At 45.3% G+C, this 19,380-nt stretch overlaps 1 protein-coding gene across 6 annotated transcripts in view; it reads right to left on the reverse strand.

Moving 5' to 3' along the window:
* LCA5 (lebercilin LCA5) overlaps positions 1–19,380 on the reverse strand; it is a 131,267-nt gene that overhangs the window by 17,443 nt on the left and 94,444 nt on the right. For 4 of the 6 annotated variants that reach the window (XM_085610997.1, XM_085610998.1, XM_085611002.1 and 1 more), the window contains one exon: positions 15,616–15,752. In XM_085610997.1, the coding sequence (XP_085467123.1) occupies positions 15,616–15,752 (137 nt within the window). The remainder of the gene's footprint in view (positions 1–15,615; positions 15,753–19,380) is intronic. The other 2 variants (XM_085610999.1, XM_085611001.1) reach the window with 1 other exon arrangement.

Raw genomic sequence — 19,380 nt, forward strand, 5'->3', positions numbered from 1 at the left:
CCATGTTATGGAGCTTCTGTTTAACCTCATTGTATGTTCGACGCTGGGCCTGCAACTCCCTGGTGTAATCCGGGAAGACCATGATCCTGGCGTTCTGAAACTACAGCGGGCCCTGTGCCCTGGACGCCCCCCCAGGATGGCACCTCTGTCCCGAAAATTAAGGACCCTCAGGATTATGGGTCGGGCAGGGCTCCAGGTGGAGGCTTGGGAGCCAAGGAGCGGTGAGCCCGTTCAACGGCGAACCAGGGTGACAGGGAATCTTTGGGCATCCAGGAGCGCACCCAGGTTTCCACTAATGTGTTGGCGTGACCCTGCTCCACTCCCTCGGCAAAATCTAAAAGGCGTAGGTTGTTTCTTTGTGACCTGTTTTCGGCGTCCTCAGCCCTACGGTGGAGCTCCGAGGTCTGGGTCTGGAGACGCACCACCTGAGTCTTGAGTTGAGCAATGGCGTCCTCCGCCGTGGAGATACGGGCCTCCGCCTCCGTGACTCGAGACGTTGCTTTGCGCAGGTCCTGGCAAATGAGAGCCATATCGACCCTCACTTCTCCAATCTTGTTTTCGACCGATGCTTGCGACGCGCCTTTTGCTTGAAGGATGGTGGTGAGATCACCCCCGGTGGTGCGAGGCCCGTTGGGCGTCCCACCACCAGGGTCCCAGACCGACGTGGTGAATTGGTCCATTTTTGTTTGAGTTTGGGGGGCCGGAGTCTGCAGGGTGCGGTTTCTGCCCATTGCCACCAGGGCAGGATCCGACTAACACAGGCAGGAGCGAGCAATGATCCCGCAGAGGAGGAGGGGGAACCATCGACACCCAGACCGTCGATACTCAGGTCCGGGCGCCCGAGAGCCCCTCTCCACAAATTCAAGGAAGGCAAGATCAGCACGGTGACTCAATCCCAACGGCAGGACCGGGCGAAATTCTTCAGCGGAGGGCGGCCGCTTCAAACCAGGTGACAGCCACGGCCACAATCTCCAAGTCCAGTGCCCAAGTCCGGCAGAAGCAACCTCCCCCCCAGGAGAACAGTCTAAAGGGTTGAATCGGACAGAGGCCCAGGGTGAGCCGAGGCCCGTGGTCCAGAGCAGAAGGGGCCCCTTTCGATTCCTATCGTCAGATCCGAGGAAGCACCCCCCGACAGGGAGTGCGGTGTGGAAGGGAGCGGGGTCAGTGTATCCAAGAAGGAGGGGCTTGGAGGCGCTGTCTCACTGCCACCCGATGCAGTGGCCGAAAGTCACCCCCTTCACCGGAGGTTTCCACCAGCTGGGCGACAAGAGAGTCACTCGCAATCCTGGGCCCCGGATGTCCCGGCAGCGGAAGGGGGGAAGCAGGGCGCCAAGAGGAGCAAAGCGGGGGACCAGCAGTGAAGGCCGGACCAAGGCCCACCACCCCCCGCAGGCCAGGAATCCCCAGTGGGCCAAGACAAGGCCCCGGCGTCCCAGGAGCAGTGCAGCAGCTGACGGAGGGGTGCTGAACCCCTCAGGGCATTGGCGGCAGAACCTGTGCAAGTCTCATCGGGAGTCAGCAGGCCGCACTCCCCGTTGGCCCAGGTACAGTTAAGAGGGAGGGAAAACAGGCAGATCTCCCACGGCAGCGCTCGGAGGGCCGGCAGGGCAGGCTCCAGGCGCGATGGGGCACCGGCAACGATCCTTGCCCCGCGCCGCTGCCCGACAATGGCAGCCGAGCCCCCTCTCGTCCCCGGGCACCACGACTCACCGCACGCCGTCAGTGGTGGACTGGTCCGGTCGGAGGGGAGCGCCCACTCCCCAGCACAGACGAAGCGACTCCTCTTCTCAGCCTCTGGTCGCAACGAGTCCAGTCCCCTCTCGAGCTCTAGGTAGGTGCAGCCGCTATCCCAGCCACTGGGAGGGCCCCGAAGGAGGATGAATCAGCGGCGCCCAGGCCCCACAGCGCCGGAGCGGGCCGCTGGCGGAACCGCCATTTTGTGGCGGGCAGGGCTAGAACCGGCCGATGGAGGCTCTACTCTTGTACAAAAATAGCCCGGGACTCAGCAAAAGGTGCAGAGGGTCTCTGGCAGCAGTAAACAGGGGCAGATGGCAGCAGTCAGCGGTGGATGCAAGGCGGATGTCAGAGTGCGACCGCCATCTTGACGGCTCAGGCCACGCCCCCCTGCTGAAACATTTTTAACGACTTAATCATACATTTTAACCACTTAATCTCATTGATAATTTTACCGGTTTCTAATTTTAACTTGATCTTCAAGCCTGATAGCTTGATTTTACTCACTTAACCCCTTCGGTGCTCATGACGGAACGGTTCCGTCATGAGCCACGGTTGAGCTGTGCTCATGACGGAACCGTTCCGTCATGACCACGCCCGCGCAAGAAACCGCCAGCACAGCGGCGGAATTCGCGCAGCATGGAAGGGGTTAACTGGGGCCTCTAACTCTCTGGTCCGTCGCGGGGGCTCCCGATTGTACAGAGAGAGGACAGAGTGCAAAATCAGGCTGCCATCTGGGACAGAGTTTAGCATTCAAGCTGGGAGGTATCTTCCGGGAAGGGCATCATTTCCGGGGTGGAAGCATAAAACAGATGGAAAGCCAAGCGTGCAGCTTGCGTGCCGCTGGCAGCACGCCTAAGGAAAGCCCGGCAGCGCCTGGACCGGGCACAGGGCCGGGATCCCTGGCCTTTCCATACCAGTGGGTATGTTAGGAGGCGCACACCTGTTTAAACCTGTAAGCTAGCTAGTCAAAATAATGACAACGGTGCGACAGTGTAACGCTTGCTGTCGGCTCAAGCGTCTATGTATAAAGCAGAGAGAACATAAACCGACGTGGTTATGTACACTGTGCACTGTTCAATGGGTTTACAAAGCCCTTTATGGTATGCATATAAATTCAGGTTTGAGTTATGTTTGAATTTATATGCATATCATAAAGGGCTTTGTAAACCCATTGAACAGTGCACAGTGTACATAACCACGTCAATTTATGTTCTCTCTGCTTTCCATACCAGGACATCTGACTCGAGAGACCATTTTAAAACTGAATAAAGGTAACAGGGAAGGCTGTACAAATATTGATTGTTCTCTGTTAAAGACCAAATCAATCAAACGATGCTCAAAATGCGGACTCAAAATAAAAGCAAGTCCTAGTAAACTTTTCTCAGAAATAAAAACAGACCCAGATATTAAAGCTTGCAGGGATACCCAAACACAGAAGAAGACAACCAACCTAAAAACAAATACTCAAAATGGCTTCTGTACTAAAGACACAACTAGGAAAAATAAGATATCATGTGTATTATTAAACACAAGATCCCTAATAAAACATAGTAATGAATTCAACCTATTTACGGAGACATATAATCCATCTATTACCTTTCCCACAGAAACTTGGCCCTATACAACCTGCGAAATAGACATACAGACAGCACTCCTAAAGGGTTTCAACATCTATAGATGTGACAGAAAACACAAGCGGGGAGGAGGAGTAGCAATCATTGTAGAGGAAGTCTTAAAAACAAGTTGTCAACCAGCTATATCCTCCTTTGGAGAAACAATTACTTTCTCGATAGAAAGCACTAAACAATCAACATTTAAAGGTATATTGCTCTACAGACCCCCAAACACCAGGAAAGATTTTCCCCAAGAAATATCAGATATTGTGGAAAACCTTATGCTGGGAACCAATTGTACAATCCTGAGTGATTTTCATTATCACTTGGAGAAAGAGACAGATTCTGACACCGCCCTACTCCTACAAACTCTCTCTGCTTTTGGCCTGGGGAAATTGTTCCTGAACCAAACCATCAAGCAGGACACACGCTAGATGGGATTTTTACAAACAATTCCAACCTAGTCAATATAAAGACTATCCAGGTAACCTGGACCGATCACAAAGCAATATTCTTTGACATGCTGATTCCAAAACCCATCCACAACATAGCGAAAAACAACACCTACCACCAGTCAAGAAACTGGCGAAATGTGAAAGAAGACCATTTCAATAACACTCTAAAACAGATTAGGGTAGAGATGGGAAATGACGTGGAGACAGCAGCCAAACAATAGAATAAATGGCTAGAAACAGCCGCAAACCAAGTAGCAACCGTTAAAATGATAAGACACAAATGCCAAAATCCATCAGCCCCTTGGTTCTCCCCAGAACTCAGAATAGGTAAGCAAGACTGTAGGAAACAGGAAAGAAAATGGAGAGTCTCATAAGGAGAAAGAAAAAGAAAAATACAAACAGTTAAAAGCAGTATATAAGGACAGGATTGTAAATGCTAAAATAGCATATTTCACAAATAAAGTTAAAAGCGCTAAAGACTTAACCAAAGAGCTTTTTCTCACAGTAACTGAGTTAACAACCAATAAAAACACCAAAAATACAAATGCTAATCAGCCCTTCTATAACGCGCTAGCAGATTTCTTCTTAGAGAAAGTAGAAAAAATTAACAAAAACCTTTCAGACGATCAAGCATGCAGAGATCCAACACTTGGAACAGAGGGAGATTATGATCGTAATTTAACCAAGCCTCTGATGAAATTTAGTCCACCGTCAACAGAGTACATTATAAAGTTACTAAAAAGTGCCACCGCAGGATCGCCAGAGGATCCATGTCCGTCTAATATAATAAAATTAGCAGCGGAAACCACTGCACTCAAACTAATGTCTATTTTCCAAATTATGTGTGAGACAGGAAAGTTTCCTAAGATCTGGAAAAAAGCAGTTGTAATCCCTCTTCTAAAGAAAGCTTCCCTTGATCAAAAAGATCCAAGCAATTACAGACCAATCTCCTGTCTTCCACTACCTGCGAAAATAGCAGAAAAGTTCTTGAACGAACAATTGGTCTCCTTTGTTGAGACAAACAAACTCTTAGATAAAACACAGTTTGGCTTCTGAACAGTCCATAGCACAGAGACAGCATTGCTCAAGGCAACCGAAGAGATAAGGCAAGTATTAGATCAGGGAAAAGGAGCTGCCCTGACCCTGCTTGATTTCTCGGCGGCTTTTGACACGGTCAACTACTACTAAACCGCCTAATGTGTGGAATCACAGGTCAGGCATGGAGTCTGCTGAAATCGTACTTGGCAGATCGGAACAAGTAGTGAAATTAGAAAACTTCACTTCTCACTCTTTCTCCCTGCCTTGTGGAGTCCCACAGGGATCTTCACTGAGCCCTACCCTTTTTATTAATATTTATGTCTCGCTACTAGCAGAATTGATAAGGAAGTTTGGTTTTTCACTCACATCCTATGCTGACAACACTCAAATTGCCGTGTCCGTAGAGAAAAATGGCAGTAGTACTGGAAATAGTTTCCAGAACTGCATGATAGCCGTCCATAGCTGGATGGAGAGAAACTGCCTTAAGATGAACTCTGAAAAAACCGAGGTGCTGCTGTTTGGGCCTTGATTGCATTTTTGGGGCCCTGAGGTATGGCCAAACACTATGTGTCCAGCACCCCCCCCCCCCCCCCTCCCCCCCAGTAGATAAAGCATGAAACTTAGGAGTGATTATAGATTCAAAACTCAACTTCACAAAACAAGTAAATGCAGTGACTTCCTCCACTTTTAATATCCTTAGAATAATTAAGAAAGTCCTACCGTTTATACCGGCCAGCCTGCTGCAAAAGACACTAGTTACAGCATTAGTCCGCTCTAAAAAAGATTACTACAACAGTTTGCTTCTGAAAACCCCGAAATATAACTTGAATAAACTCCATGTACTACAGAATGCTGCAGCAAGACACCTACTAAAAAACATTGCTCAGTGGCTCAAAGGCTAAAAGAACTACACTGGCTCCCCATTAAACAAAGAATAAACTTTAGGGTACTCTGCCTACCCTATAAGGCAATCCACAACCTTGGCCCGGCCTTTCTGAACCATAGCTTCAGGCTGTATGTTCCAGCTAGGAAACTTTGTTCGGCCTCGGCTACTTTATTGATACAGCCCAGATTTAAGAAAATTAGATGGGGTGGAGAGAGCATTGTGATGGAAACAGCCAAAATATGAAACCCAACCTTTTATCTTTTAGGAAAGCTGTAAAGACCTGGCTGTTTAAATCATGTTAACTTGGCCGGCAGTCGTGATCACACTCGCAACTGAAACAATCAGCGCTTAGACGCCCCAGGGAATTAACGCGCTATATAAATAAAATTTTTAAAAAATTTAAGTGTCCTGCCAAGATCACCTCGTGGGACACTGACAACGGGAAATTCCTATGCACTAACAGAACAATTAGCCTTCTACTAGGATCCTGGCTTACGATTCACTGGCTCAGTGTACAGTAGGCCATCCCCCCAGCCAACAGTAATTACCACACACCGCTTTATTGACCTGTTCCGGGGTTTCCTGCCAAAGTCCTACAAGTGTTGACCACTCTTCCTGGGCCTTGCAGAAATCATGCCGGCTAGGCCCTCCAGCAGCTAACAATATCTGCAGCTCTGGATGCGACATACGCTCCAGCATCTGGCCGCTTTAGGAGTTTCAGCCGACTCGCCCTCTAGAGCAGAAGCGATGACCTCCAAGGACTGTTCCTTCTTGCAATCTTGCCTTTCCTGCAAACTATATCCTGGTCCCTACAAATCGGGAATGGTCCCAGTAATGTACCAAGCCGGGCATGCAGCCAATGCTCTGATCAACACACTTTACGTGGCCCAAGCCACAATGGAATCTGGTACTGGCACCAAGCCAGGGGCAAGCAGATCATTACTCAAGAGACATCTAGTACCTTGCTTTTCCCTTACCCCAACACTGACCATGGGGAGTGGTATCACCAGATCCAAGGGGTTGCCATGGGGGTCTACATTTACCCCATCGTTAGCAAACCTCTACATGGGGTTCTTCAAGAAGAAACATATCTGGAACCTGTGCTCTCCCAAATTGACAGAACACATAATATACTGGGCGAGGTACATAGATGACGTGCTCATGTTCTGGGGACGTACATTCACTGACTCCTCACACAGTACCTCAATGAGAAGGTATACATCAGGTTTACGTACCAACACAGCATCACCAGCATTGATTACTTGGATGTCACCCTGTACATGGAGAGCAACCAGGTATGTTCCAGACTAGTCAGGAAATCCACAGCGTGACATGTGATACTATATGCAACTAGCTCACACCCCCCTTCACAAATAAAGGCAATTCCTTATAGGGAAATTATGAGGATTAGGCGCAATTGTAGCTTAGACTTAAATCTTCTGACAGAACTTCAGAGGATGGAAAATAGATTTATAACCAGAGGTTATCCTAAGTTGTGCTAAAAGAGGCTAGTAACACAATCAAGGGATTCAAACAGAATGCCTTTCTCACCAGCTCTGGGAAGGATAGAATAAGGAAACACAAGACGTTATTCCTCTTTACCCCCTACAGTGTACTCAGGTCCCAGACTCACAAGATTATGAAGAGACACAGGCATTTTTTTACAGGCAGACAACACTCTGAAAAAGACCATTACTACAAGACCAGGACTCACACATACCAGGGACGAACGCTGAGAGAAACACTGTGCCACAGTTATATGAAACCCAGCACTCTTAACACTTGGTTGCCAAAGCCAAATAATGGCTTCAAAAAATGTGGACACTGTAATATCTGCCATTACGCGGAGGGCAAGACTACCATCTTCCAATACAACAATAAGAGGGAACATCAGATAACCAAGTTCATGAATTGTAATACTAGGTATGTGGTTTACTGCATTATTTGTGAATGTGGCTTGAGATACATCAGCAGAACAATAAGACCATTGAGAGAACACATTCAAGAACATGTTCGTGCCATGAGAATAACAACAACAACTGCCCACTTGCAGTACATTACAGTTCAGCCCACGGACACAGAGAAATCTTTAAGATATGTTTCCATGGTATTGATGCGGTTGGAGCTATGCCCTGGGGTGGAGATAGAACCGGGGCACTGAGACACCCGGAGAGCAGGTGGATCATCCAACTTCGGGCATGGACAAGGGACTAAATATTGATAGAGACCTTCACATATTTCTGGGAGAATAATCATCTCCTGAATGAGAGTATAAAGGATATGTTTAAGCTTCTGACACATCACTGTCTCTAGAATACATTTTGTACTATCATGAGGGTAGCTAAGGATATCACAATGTTCAACAACTTTTGATTGCTTGTTCGATCTTGCCATACAAATACTTGTAACATTTGTTGATTGATGTCATACCTCTCTGGGGTTTTTCCTGAACCCTTATATTTTGTGTTCCCTCTTCGCTGCTATTTTAGTGACAAAATGAGCTGACAGATGGGTCACAACCATGACGCAGAGCTACTGCTCTGATTGTTTTAAAATACTCTATTTTATGTCGTAATTGACTGTATTACAAATAACTCTGGTATATGTTCAAGATCACTGTAGTAATGGATGTATTCATATTAGCATGCACTATATTATACATTTCACCTCCATGAAGTGATGTATGAAAAATGGATGTTCCTTGTTTATTATTACCCCAATCCTCGTAGCACGGAGCACACGTACATGCTAAAAGTGTGTCTCTGTATTTTTCATGAATTGGGTGGCCTTTTACCAACCCTCTATCTTACTAACCTGGCCTATATATTTAACACGGTAATTACCCATTACTACGGATGTTGTTACATCGCAAGCGTTGTAACTATGCATGTATTGCAATGGGTATGGCGCTAAGGCGGATCAGGAAGCTACGCTGACTGGATGAGCGCACACAGGATCAGGAAGCGACGCTGACCAGATGAGCACTGGGGCACCGAGCATGGAAGCGGCGTGATAAGTGAATGTGCGCGATGACAACTGCTTGAAGGAAGCGGAGCTGGAGATGATTTGGAGCACGAGCAGGAGGTGACAGGGAGCGGCAAGAGCACCACAAGTCAAAATGGAGTGAGGGGGGCCATGGGCGCTATGAGGAGGTCGTCAGGAGAGGTAAGCTTGGGGGCATTGTCCTAGGGGGAGGGTCGTGCAGGGGTTAGTTTTTGGGTAGTGTAGTTGTTTGTGTAGAGTAGTGTATTTGGGTTTAGGGTAGTGTCGGGGGTTGTGAAGGGTAGTGTTTGTGAGTCGGTACAGGACTGGGGGTAGGGTCGTGCTGGGGGTAGTTTTTTAGGTTTTAGGGTAGTGTAGTTGTGAATGTTTAGAGTAGTGTATTTGGGTTTAGGGTAGTGTCGGGGGTTGTGAAGGGTAGTGTTTGGGAGTAGGGACAGGACTGGGGGTAGGGGCAGGGTCGAGCTGGGGGTAGTTTTTTAGGATTTAGGGTAGTGTAGTTGTGTTTGTGTAGTGTAGGGTAGTGGTTTAGGGTAGTGTTGGGGTGTCGTGCAGGGTAGTGTTTGGGTGTAGGGACAGGACTGGGGGTCGGAGAGGGTTGTGCAGGGGGTAGTGGTTTAGGGTAGTGTTGTGGTGTAGTGTAGGGTAGTGTTTTAGGGTTTAGAGTAGTGTTGGGGTGTCGTGCAGGGTAGTGTTTGAGTGTAGGGAGCGGGCTGGGGAAGGGGGGAGGATCGTGTAATGGGGTAGGGATTTAGAGTAGTATTGTGGTGTTTGTGTAGTGTAGTGTTTGGGGGTTGGGGATAGTGTTTAAGAGTTTGTTATGTGTAGGGTAGTGTATTTGTATTTAGTATAATGTTGGGGTAAATGTCTGTTTTGATTACTAGGCAAGTTTTTAGTTTGTGTACATTAACACTTGCTATGTAAAGGTATGCGAACTAAAAACTTGCGTAGTAACGGTAATTGCTAGTAAAAACTTCGTAGTAAAAAGCTGTGAAGTAATGGCATGCTAAATAACGAGTCATATTCATTTAACACACATCATATGTGACCATCTTTTCTTAAATGTAGTTCCCGACTCATCGGTAGTCCTCTTTCTGTTTGGACTACTCGACCGCTACAAATGTTGAACTCTAAACACATGCCAGCCTACTCCTTTCCAGCCACACACTAAGGAGGCTCTGCCACTTTTTCCAAGGTAAAACATTATTGTTGTATTGTTTGTTTGAATTAGTACTGTCTCCCTGTTATGTGTGCCAGTAGCATTGTCTTCATCTCTAGGAAGTTGATGTGTTTTGTGGAATCTGTGTTGTTCCACTGACCTTGAATTCTCAAGTTTCCTGTATGCGCTCCCCACCCTTTGTGAGACGCGTCTGTTGTAATAGTCACTGAGGAAGTTGTTGTCTTGAAAGGTCTCCCCATGGTTATGTTCCTGGATACCCACCATTGTATCTCCTTCTGTACCTTTGGTGTTACAGCCACTAGATCCTCCAACTCCTGGTAATGTGTGGCCAGTTGTAGCATAGCCATCATTCCTATCAGCTTCATTACTGTCCTCGCTGTCAAAGACTATCCCTTCCAGTAGAGGAGTCTGCTCTCTGCTTGCTTGTACCCTCTCTTGGGTAGGGTACACTCGTGCTCCCTTGGAATTCTTGCTCCTAGGAAAATCTCTTTCCTGATGTGGATTTGGTGATGTTTTTTGAGGTTTACGGAGAATCCCAGCCTCTGGAGAGTTGTGATCACTGTTCGAATGTACTTTTGACATTGCCTTCACTAGCTAATCGTCTAGGTAAGGGTCGACTGAAGCTTGACATTTTGAAAGAACTCTTGGTGCAGATTTTATTCCAAATGGTAAGACCCTGAATTGGCAGGGTGTATTTTCGTGCATGAACCTGAGGTCCCTTTTGTGAGCCTCATTCATGGTAATGTGCAGGTAGGCATCCTTTAAGTCTATGGTTGTCATGTAGTCCCCTTTTTGGAGGAGTGTGATTACCTCTTGCAGTGTTGTCATCTTGAAGTGTTGTGAGCAGATGAATCTTTTTATGTATTTGAGCTCCAGGATTGGTCTTTGCGCGAGGTCTTGATTTGGTAGCAGGAAGTAAGGTAAGGAGTTTCCTTTGTTGTGTTCCCTTGATGGTACTTTTTCTATTGCATGTTTCTGTAACAGTAACAGTTAACTTACCTCTTCCCTTAACTTTAACAGTTCAGTTTTTTGGGAATATCTTTCTCTTTGGAGGGTTTGGTGGTGGGGTGTTTGTTAGTTCTATACAATAGCCATGACGCACCACGTTTAAAACTCAATTGTCTGTGGTGATCCTTCCCCATTTTTGTGGTTGTTGTGCTATTCTGCCTCCTACTGTTCTTATTTAGGGGCCTGTTTTTGTTTCTGACTCACTTCATGCTTGTTCACCCCTCACCCCCTGGAGGACTGTCCTCTAACCTTTCCTCTACCACAAAAGGGCTGCTTCGAGGGTTGTTGCCAGGATTGGTATCCGGTTTGCTGGGTTGTGTGCTGTACATAGCCCTGCGTTTGTTGTTGCTGATACTGCCCTGTTGAGAAAGTTCCCCTTCCTGGGGCCTTCCGAGATTATTTCCTCCCCTCTTGAAGGTGCCTCTGTACTGTAGAGCACCCATAGTCCTTGCTGTTTCATTGTCCTTTATTTGTTGTAAAGACTCATCTACTTCCTGGCCAAATAAAGCATCCCCAGTAAATGGCTTATTTATGCTTGTGGTTTGGTACTCCTGCTTGAAGCCCGAAATCCTGAGCCAAGCATGTCTCCTGAGGTTTGTGCCTGTACACATTTATCTACTGTCTGTATTGGCCACATCCAGGGTTGATTTCAGGCAGGAGTTGGATATACTTTTTCCCTCTTGGATGATTGATTTTGCTCTCCTTTTTGTCATCCCCTGGGAGCTTCTTAATTAGCTCCTCAATCTCATCGCATTGTCGATGCCCATATCTATTGAGGAGAGCTTTTGAATTTGGTATACACCATTGTGTTGCAGCCTCTCTCTCCATCTTCCTCCCTACCATATCCTGTCTTTTGCTTTCTCTTTCAGGAGGTGGGCCTGTGGAAGAGTGAGCATTGCTCCTCCTTTTTGCCGTTGTGACGATGATCAAATCTGCTACTCTGTTCCCCTGTATGTACTTGGGGTCCTTGAAAGGTCTGTATTTCTTCTCCACCCTTGGAGTGACGCCCTTTGTTGAAGCTGGCTCCTTAAAGGCCTCCTTTCCCTGGCCCAGTACATTTGGTAGGATTGGGAGGAATTGGTTTCCCTTGCTTGATGGAATCCGTGGTTCTCGGAGGAAACACGAGTCTCCTTTTTCTTCTTCTAAGGGCACTCCGAAAGTGTCTGCTGAGCTCTTTAATAGACTGTTGTAAAAGGCAATATCGTCTGGCGGTGAAGTCTTCGAGGAGTAACTACAGACCTCCTCCTCTGGCTCTCTGTATCGAGGTCATTCCATTCTTCCTAGAAGGTCCCTGCTGCTTCTTCCCCTTCTGGGTTGTAGAATTCTTCCTCACCTTCTCTTTGTGAGGTTCAGGAATCGCTGGTGCTTCGAGGGCAGCTTCTTCATCTGAGGTCGTGGAAGGTTTGGTTGGAATCCTGAATTCTTTTAACATGTCGTTTAACTCTTTCTTGCGTTCAAAGGCTCTTTTAATGCCCTGCTTCGGAGATGCTCTCTTCCTTGATGTCGGCAGTTCTGCCTCTGAAGGCTTTGTGGTTTCCTTCGGAGCCTCTCGAACCGAGCTGGTCTTCGTTGATTTAGACTATGTGCTCTCGTCGGTATCCCTGGTTGGGGATCCGTGGGACTCTTTTGGTTGCGGCTCACCCTTGATAGTTATTTTGACGTCTGGGCTGCCTTGTGCAATTTTGTTTCTTGGGCCCTTGGTATCCGAGGGGTTCTGGGACATGTTTACCTTGTCAGGTCTCTTTTCGACAGCCTTCGTCACCGCACAATTCCTCTCCGAGTCCCCCTCAAGGATTTGGATGTCCACGCCATCGTGGGCGGACTCTGCGGCTCCAACATGTTCCATGTCATCGCTTGAGAGGCCCAGATCTTTCAACAATACCTGTTGATTCCAGCTGCTGTACATTGCTGTGTGATGTTCCTCTCTCTGCTTTCGGTGGGCCTTCAGTGTTTTCGGTATGAATATGGTGCAGGTCCTTGTCCCCGTGGTCCCTCGGTAGGCAGAGATTACAAACTTTGTGCGGGTTGCGTTGTGCAAAATTGTGGAGGCAGTTTGAACAAAATTTAAAAGGGGTGTTTTCCATGACCCCTACCTTGCTTCATTCTCCAGCCACGTGTATTATTCCGATGGGATTCCAGTCGGGATTCTGAAGTGAAGACCCCCCTCTCTCTGGTACCTTCTTGTTCTTCGTTTGGCAAATTTATCCCCAAAAAGCCTTTATTTTGGGGAAAGTTCTCAAAAACTTAAGAGCTTTTCCATTTACTTCAAGACCGAACTAAGAAATAAAAGAATCTGAATATGGCTACCATGCACAGGAACTTCCATGGCGCCATCTGACGTCACACAGGTGATGGACCTAACACATGACTGTGAATGGCTCTCCTGCTGTGGTTTGTGGATCGCTTCTAGACAGTGAAACAAAGAAAGATGGGGAGTGAGGCTTCCTGATAGGATGGCAGGGAGGAACTGTACCTTGCCCCGATTACATATCAAAGGTCCCTGCCTGCAGCAAACACAACGTAACCTGTCACCAGGCGTGCCCTTGACTAGGTCACCCTAGACAGTTTGGAGCACCCGGACCAGGGGCGGGAAAAAACTTACCAGAACCAGTTTTGTGGGTAGATCAGGGAATTCACCAACACACAAGGTTGGCACCAGGTATAAAAATAGAACCTTCAGAATGGTCCTTAACCTGTGGAAGAATCATAAGGACTGTCCTGCTGCAGAAAGACTGACTTGCTGGTTAAAGGACTGCCTTACTGTCTGAAGAAGGGAGACTGAACCGGCTTGCTTTGATACCAGGCTACCCAGAATGACTCCAAGGGTTAGCTGGCTGACATTGTGTGTGAGTTATAGGGACACAGCAAGCTCCTAGAGGCCTCCCTGCAACTACTCAGCTAATCTGCAGCAACTGGGCTTGCCATGGCCTCTGCTGGAGTGACTTCTTGGTCCCCAAGAGGTGCCCCTCAGGTCCAGGACACTTGGCTGGCATCAGTGAGAATTCCTTCTACAATAACAGGTGGAAATCCTGAGGTTTGGGCTCCCCGTGACAGTGAAGTGACTACTTTGCATCAAAAATTGACTGCGTACAACGACCACCATAGTGAAGCTCCAGCGAAACCTGCCCTTTATGCCAGCAGCAACCATCCGCTATGACTGGGAATGCAAGACCTACAATTCGCGCCAACAGTGACTGAGCCCAACGGCCGGTAATATGAATGTCCGGCAATGCCCAGCTGTTCGCGCTATAGCAACAGCGGTCTGTGACGCTTGACCTGCTGTTCTTGCAGAAAGCCTCCTCCTTGCAGCCTCCTCCAACATGAATGGAACTCTTAGTCCTGGACTTGAGCAGGTAACTATTTAGCGGGACTAACCTGGTCATTGTATTTGGCCCGTCCTCTATGGCGGTCAGCCTGAACTTGGGACTTCCCCAGATCCAGAGTGACAAGATAACCACGAGTGGTATTTTCTGCTTCTTTGGGTATTTTCACTAAAAACTTTAAAAAATGATATCTCTACTTCTATTGAGTGCATTTAATTGGTTTGGGCTTTTTCCACTTTATTACTGTTTGTGTACTGCAAAATACTTTTCACATTGCCTCTATGCTAAGCCTGACTGCTTCTGTGCCAAGTTACCAGAGGGTTAAGCAAAGGTTAATTCACTGACTTTTGTAGTTCACCCTGACAAGGACTGTGGTTGCTGCTCGAGTGAGGATTCCACCCCTCTCAACTAATAACCCAATTTCTTACAATGATAATATCAGGGAGTCTGAAAAGGAGAGGTTGATTTAAAAATAAAAAGCCCTGTTCTGGAGCATGAATCCCCTGCTATGCTTTTCCTCATCCTTTGTTTCTACAATCTAGTCGTCCCTGTGGACCTAGTGGCCCTTCTGGTCAAATGGAATGCAACTTTGTGGGGTACCCAATCAAGTCTATCGGAGGGAAGGGGTGGGTCATTTTTTGGCAACTGTATTTTACTGGTGTCTCGATGCCTTTCTGCTCGTTTGGCTAAGGTGAAATATGGACATTATGTTGAAGGATTTGAGGAATCAAGGCGTGTGTTGAAGGCATCGTCCCTCTACAAAACAACTCCCTATGCTTAGCGGGAAGCATTTTTGATAGAGATTGCGATCCTATCTTGAGTCACTAACTGTGAATCTTACAGGGTTGGGCAATTCTCCCATCCGCAAATGTACCCCTGTCTTTCTCTGGGGCCACATTGAGCAGACGCTGTAGTCACAAAGGTACCTGCAACTTGTCACCAATGGAACTGAATATCTTCAACTGATTCCGATTGTGGAAGTATACATAGGAGACATCAAAACAAAATATGAACACCTGGCCTATGCAGCACCGGTAATTCTGCAGTTGGTGGACAGTGGTTTCTAGGAACCTGGTACCCACAGCAGCATTTTTTTTCTGGTAAGGTTGTATGGAATAAAAATTTCCCCCACCCGCACACACACATCTATAGGACTTGAAGGGGAGTTTTATGGATGAAGGGGGTCATGTATGTAGCATAGAATAAATTAGAATTTATTTTCTAAAATTGGGATTTCGCGGTTCAAAATATGTTAGAATGTCACACCGAGACAGGAATAATCTACATTTTATCAAATCAAAGAAGTCATCTATGATGAAGCTGTAGACTTGGAAGCTTATATTCAACCATGAAAGAAGTTTCAACATAGCATTACCATTCGCAGCTGTGCCTCTCGCTCTTTCTGTTCGGTATCCTCATCAAGAATGAATGGTGGCGGAGGGGGGAATTCTGCTGGCAGGAAAGAGTCACTAGTCTGTACACTTCTTGATGTTATAGCTGGGTTTGAAGCTGCTGGGGAAATGTAAATAAAAAGTTAAAAAGAACTGAGCTGTAGGTATGACACTTTGCATTTAGCTATCCAGTCCTCTGTTCTGTAGTGTGTTAGAAAAGTCACTGTGAATAAAAGTTCATGAAAACTGAAGAATGTTGTCTAGGCTGCTGTTAATCTACTAAGCCTCTCCGCTTGGATATCTCATGATTTCTCCAAGGACAAACCTAAAAATTAGAAGTTAGTAAGTTATCAGATATTGATCTATCGACACATGAAATTATGCCTAATAAGCACATATTATGCTATGGTATTTTAATAAGTGCAACATTTATAACAGCCATGATGTTTCATCAATACACAGAACCTAACATCAAAACACAACCAATTTATTAGGCTGAATTGAGCAAAAACGTTTTAAGATGCCTTCAAGATAGTAGTGATTTGTAATGCAACCGAGATGTTGGGGTAATTGTGATTTTGTCATTCTTGACCTGGTGACAATTCAAAGCGTACATGAACAGAAGGGAACAGCTTAGTTCCTAGCAATTTGCAAACATTCTAGAGGTTGGAGAGAACATGGAGGGAAAACATGGTTTGCTTTATTGGTGTAGTCATATAGTTATTGGATGAAAGGTCAGAAGGAAAACATCACTCTTTGGTTTAGATGAAGAAAGCAAAAGGTCAAGTTTTCCCACTTGAGAAAATCGGGGGGGTATAAGGATTCTATAATTAAGCTCGGTTTTTCCAATTAGTATTTTCAGGGATATTGGTTCCAGTTGCAATGGATAGATCTTAGTTGGCCATCTCCATGCAGGGCTCTAATGAGCAAGATCACAATCTTCAAGGAAACTTGCAGTTATCAAGTTAGCTAAAAACATGAGAAGCCCATTTCTAGCTCCTCTTTGGAGGGATGACATTTGAAAATCCATTGTGTCATTTGCATTGTTGTATATGTTGACTATGAAGACCCTGATCAGGTTATAGAGAATGCAGATGCACACCAAAGAAAAGCAGAGAGAGAATTGACCACACAGGGGTGTGGAATTTAATAAAAGATCTACTTGTCCATGGGACAGGTTGTTTCATGGATTTACTTGTCCTGTAACAAAAGCCACTTGTCCCTTTGGTGCCATGTATTTCGGCAACAAATTACAGCAGCAATCTCATTATATAAGCGCTCTAATTATAGCCTCTCTGATTATGCCAGAGCTCATACCATAGTAGAGTTTGAATACTAGCAATTCCCTTATTTTGCCACCTTTCTGCAGATCTACATACTGAGGCTGGCGATAGCAGTAAGCAATAGTTCCCCAATGGGGAATACCTTTTTGAGTCTGTGCAAACCTACTAACTTGCATGTTTTACGGGTTGTCATCAGGCAGACTCTAATATTTTCCCTTACAGAGAAAGGTTGGAAATTTACTCTGACAATGGCATAAGTACACATTCTTCCAGGGTTGGGGGGAAAAAGTGGTTGGTGGGAAAGTGAACTTGTTACCGCTCAACAGATTTTCACATGAGCAAATGTACACATGCATATTTGCTCGTGCTAAAATGCAGATTACAAATATTTTCTAGGAATACGTTTTCCTGAGGTAAATTCTTGTCAATTCATGAAATTCTTAAAATCTGCTCTAATGCAAGGACATATACCATGGGTGAACTTTTGTGACTTTCTTTAAGAATTGGGCCCCTAATTAGGTCTGGCGTTAACCAAAACCTTTTGTTTAAAAAAAAAAATCTATTCCTCTCGCTCTATTACCAGCTGGCTTCACTGTGAGTGACCGCATTCTGCTCTTTCACAAGGAGCATATCGGCACCCAAAGTAGTTTTGTTCAGTGCGAGGAACTACTGCGACAATGTGTGGTTTTTAAGACCAAAAATATTTTTGCTTTTGTTTGTTTGCTATAATTATGAGGGCCCGGCAGCTCCCGAAACAAAGTTTTATAATAAAAAAACATGTAAAAAAAGACATGCACTGACAAAACCAAAAAGGCTGATCACCAATGTCATACTTATTCGCTTTGCCAATGCTGGTCTATTTTCATGTTTCCTATAATTTTGTTGAAAATGGTGATACTGATTTTCCATTATGAATATTGTTTGGTAATACTAGCATGCATCAACACATTTTACTAAATGACGCTACAAAGAAATGGTACCTAAAATTTCATAGTAGTTTAGCAATTTTTTTTTTCCTGTTTGCATTTTTTTTAGGAACGTTTTATTTTGAAAGAAAAGGATCATCAATCTTGCTTTCAAGCTTTTGCATATATTTGCATCTAATCAGACAACATCCTGGAAGCCTTATATATAGCCTCATATTGTTAAACTGTCAGTAGTACAGTCTGAACTTACGTTTCCCTAGAGCACTCAACCTAATAATGAAGGCTTTGTATTAATGAACTATTAATACAAGTTCGGACAGAATTAACATATGAACACAAATATTACCTTAATTGCAGGCAATGTCCTTCCCTGATCCATAATGTGGTACTGTAATCTGACAGTAAAAGGGTTTGTGCTGCAGGGGGTTGGGCCTATTTGTCCCAAGCACAAAAAAATGGAAACTTATTGTCCTTCACCCCAAACAATATGTCCTGGGTGTTGAACTATAGAAATTCCATACCCCTGTCACAGCGGTTATCAATGTTTCTGACAGAAAATATACCATAGTTGTCGACGGTGTTAAAAGACTGACAAAGGATCTAATGAAATGTGATAAAACTATATCCCCATCATCCACTTCTAGCCAACAGCAATGAAAAATAGTTCAGAAGACAGATTCCTGCCATGTAGAGATAAAAAATGTACTTGGATAGGCCCCAGGGTGTCACTGTTTTTACTTTTTGCTGAAGTACACATATATAAATATAATCAATGCAATAGAAGGCATCATATATGCAATAAACGTTAGTAATGAATTTAGTTTGATATTTTCATAGAAAATATAAAAGGAAAAGGGTTATATGAAAAAAACTTAAAACGCAAAGAATGTAGGTGGAGGATAAAGTAGGATTAATAATTAGAGAAACAACAGATATATTGGTCATAAGCCTGGATGCACCAGAGTTGCATATTTCTGTGCTTTGGCAGTTTGAAAATACTATCTATATATTAACATAAGATCAGTCATGATCAGACTCTAAACTTGCTTCACATAGGCGGGGAGTAAATCGATCTATGTGCCCACCCGCCTTCATGAGTAACTGTTGTTCATGTAGCTCAATAGTCCCATTTATTTCTGAATTGAAGGGCACATCCACCCCCATGAGAGATCAGGAATCACTTTCTGCATCCACTTATCAAAAGTGGAGAAGTAAAGAGCCAGATATATGTGTATATATATATACATACATACATACATACATACATATGTGATCAAGGGCACCTGTTGCCCAAAACGCGTCATTGTGAGGAGAAATAAAATACGAGTTGCCATCCAGCCATGGGTTCGTATCTCTCTTTTCGCCGAAGAGGATGTCTAGAGAGGGCTGTGGATACATCTCTGCAGCCAACTCCAGCATTTCTGATTTCAACAGACAGTTAGCGACACCACAGATTCAGTTTTGAGTACGTCTGTTTATTTATTATTTAACATGCTGTAACGTGTTTCAGCAGGATCCCCTGCCTTGCTCTATATAGATA

Source organism: Triturus cristatus, chromosome 6 (assembly GCF_964204655.1).
Source record: "Triturus cristatus chromosome 6, aTriCri1.1, whole genome shotgun sequence".
NCBI lineage: Eukaryota > Metazoa > Chordata > Amphibia > Caudata > Salamandridae > Triturus > Triturus cristatus.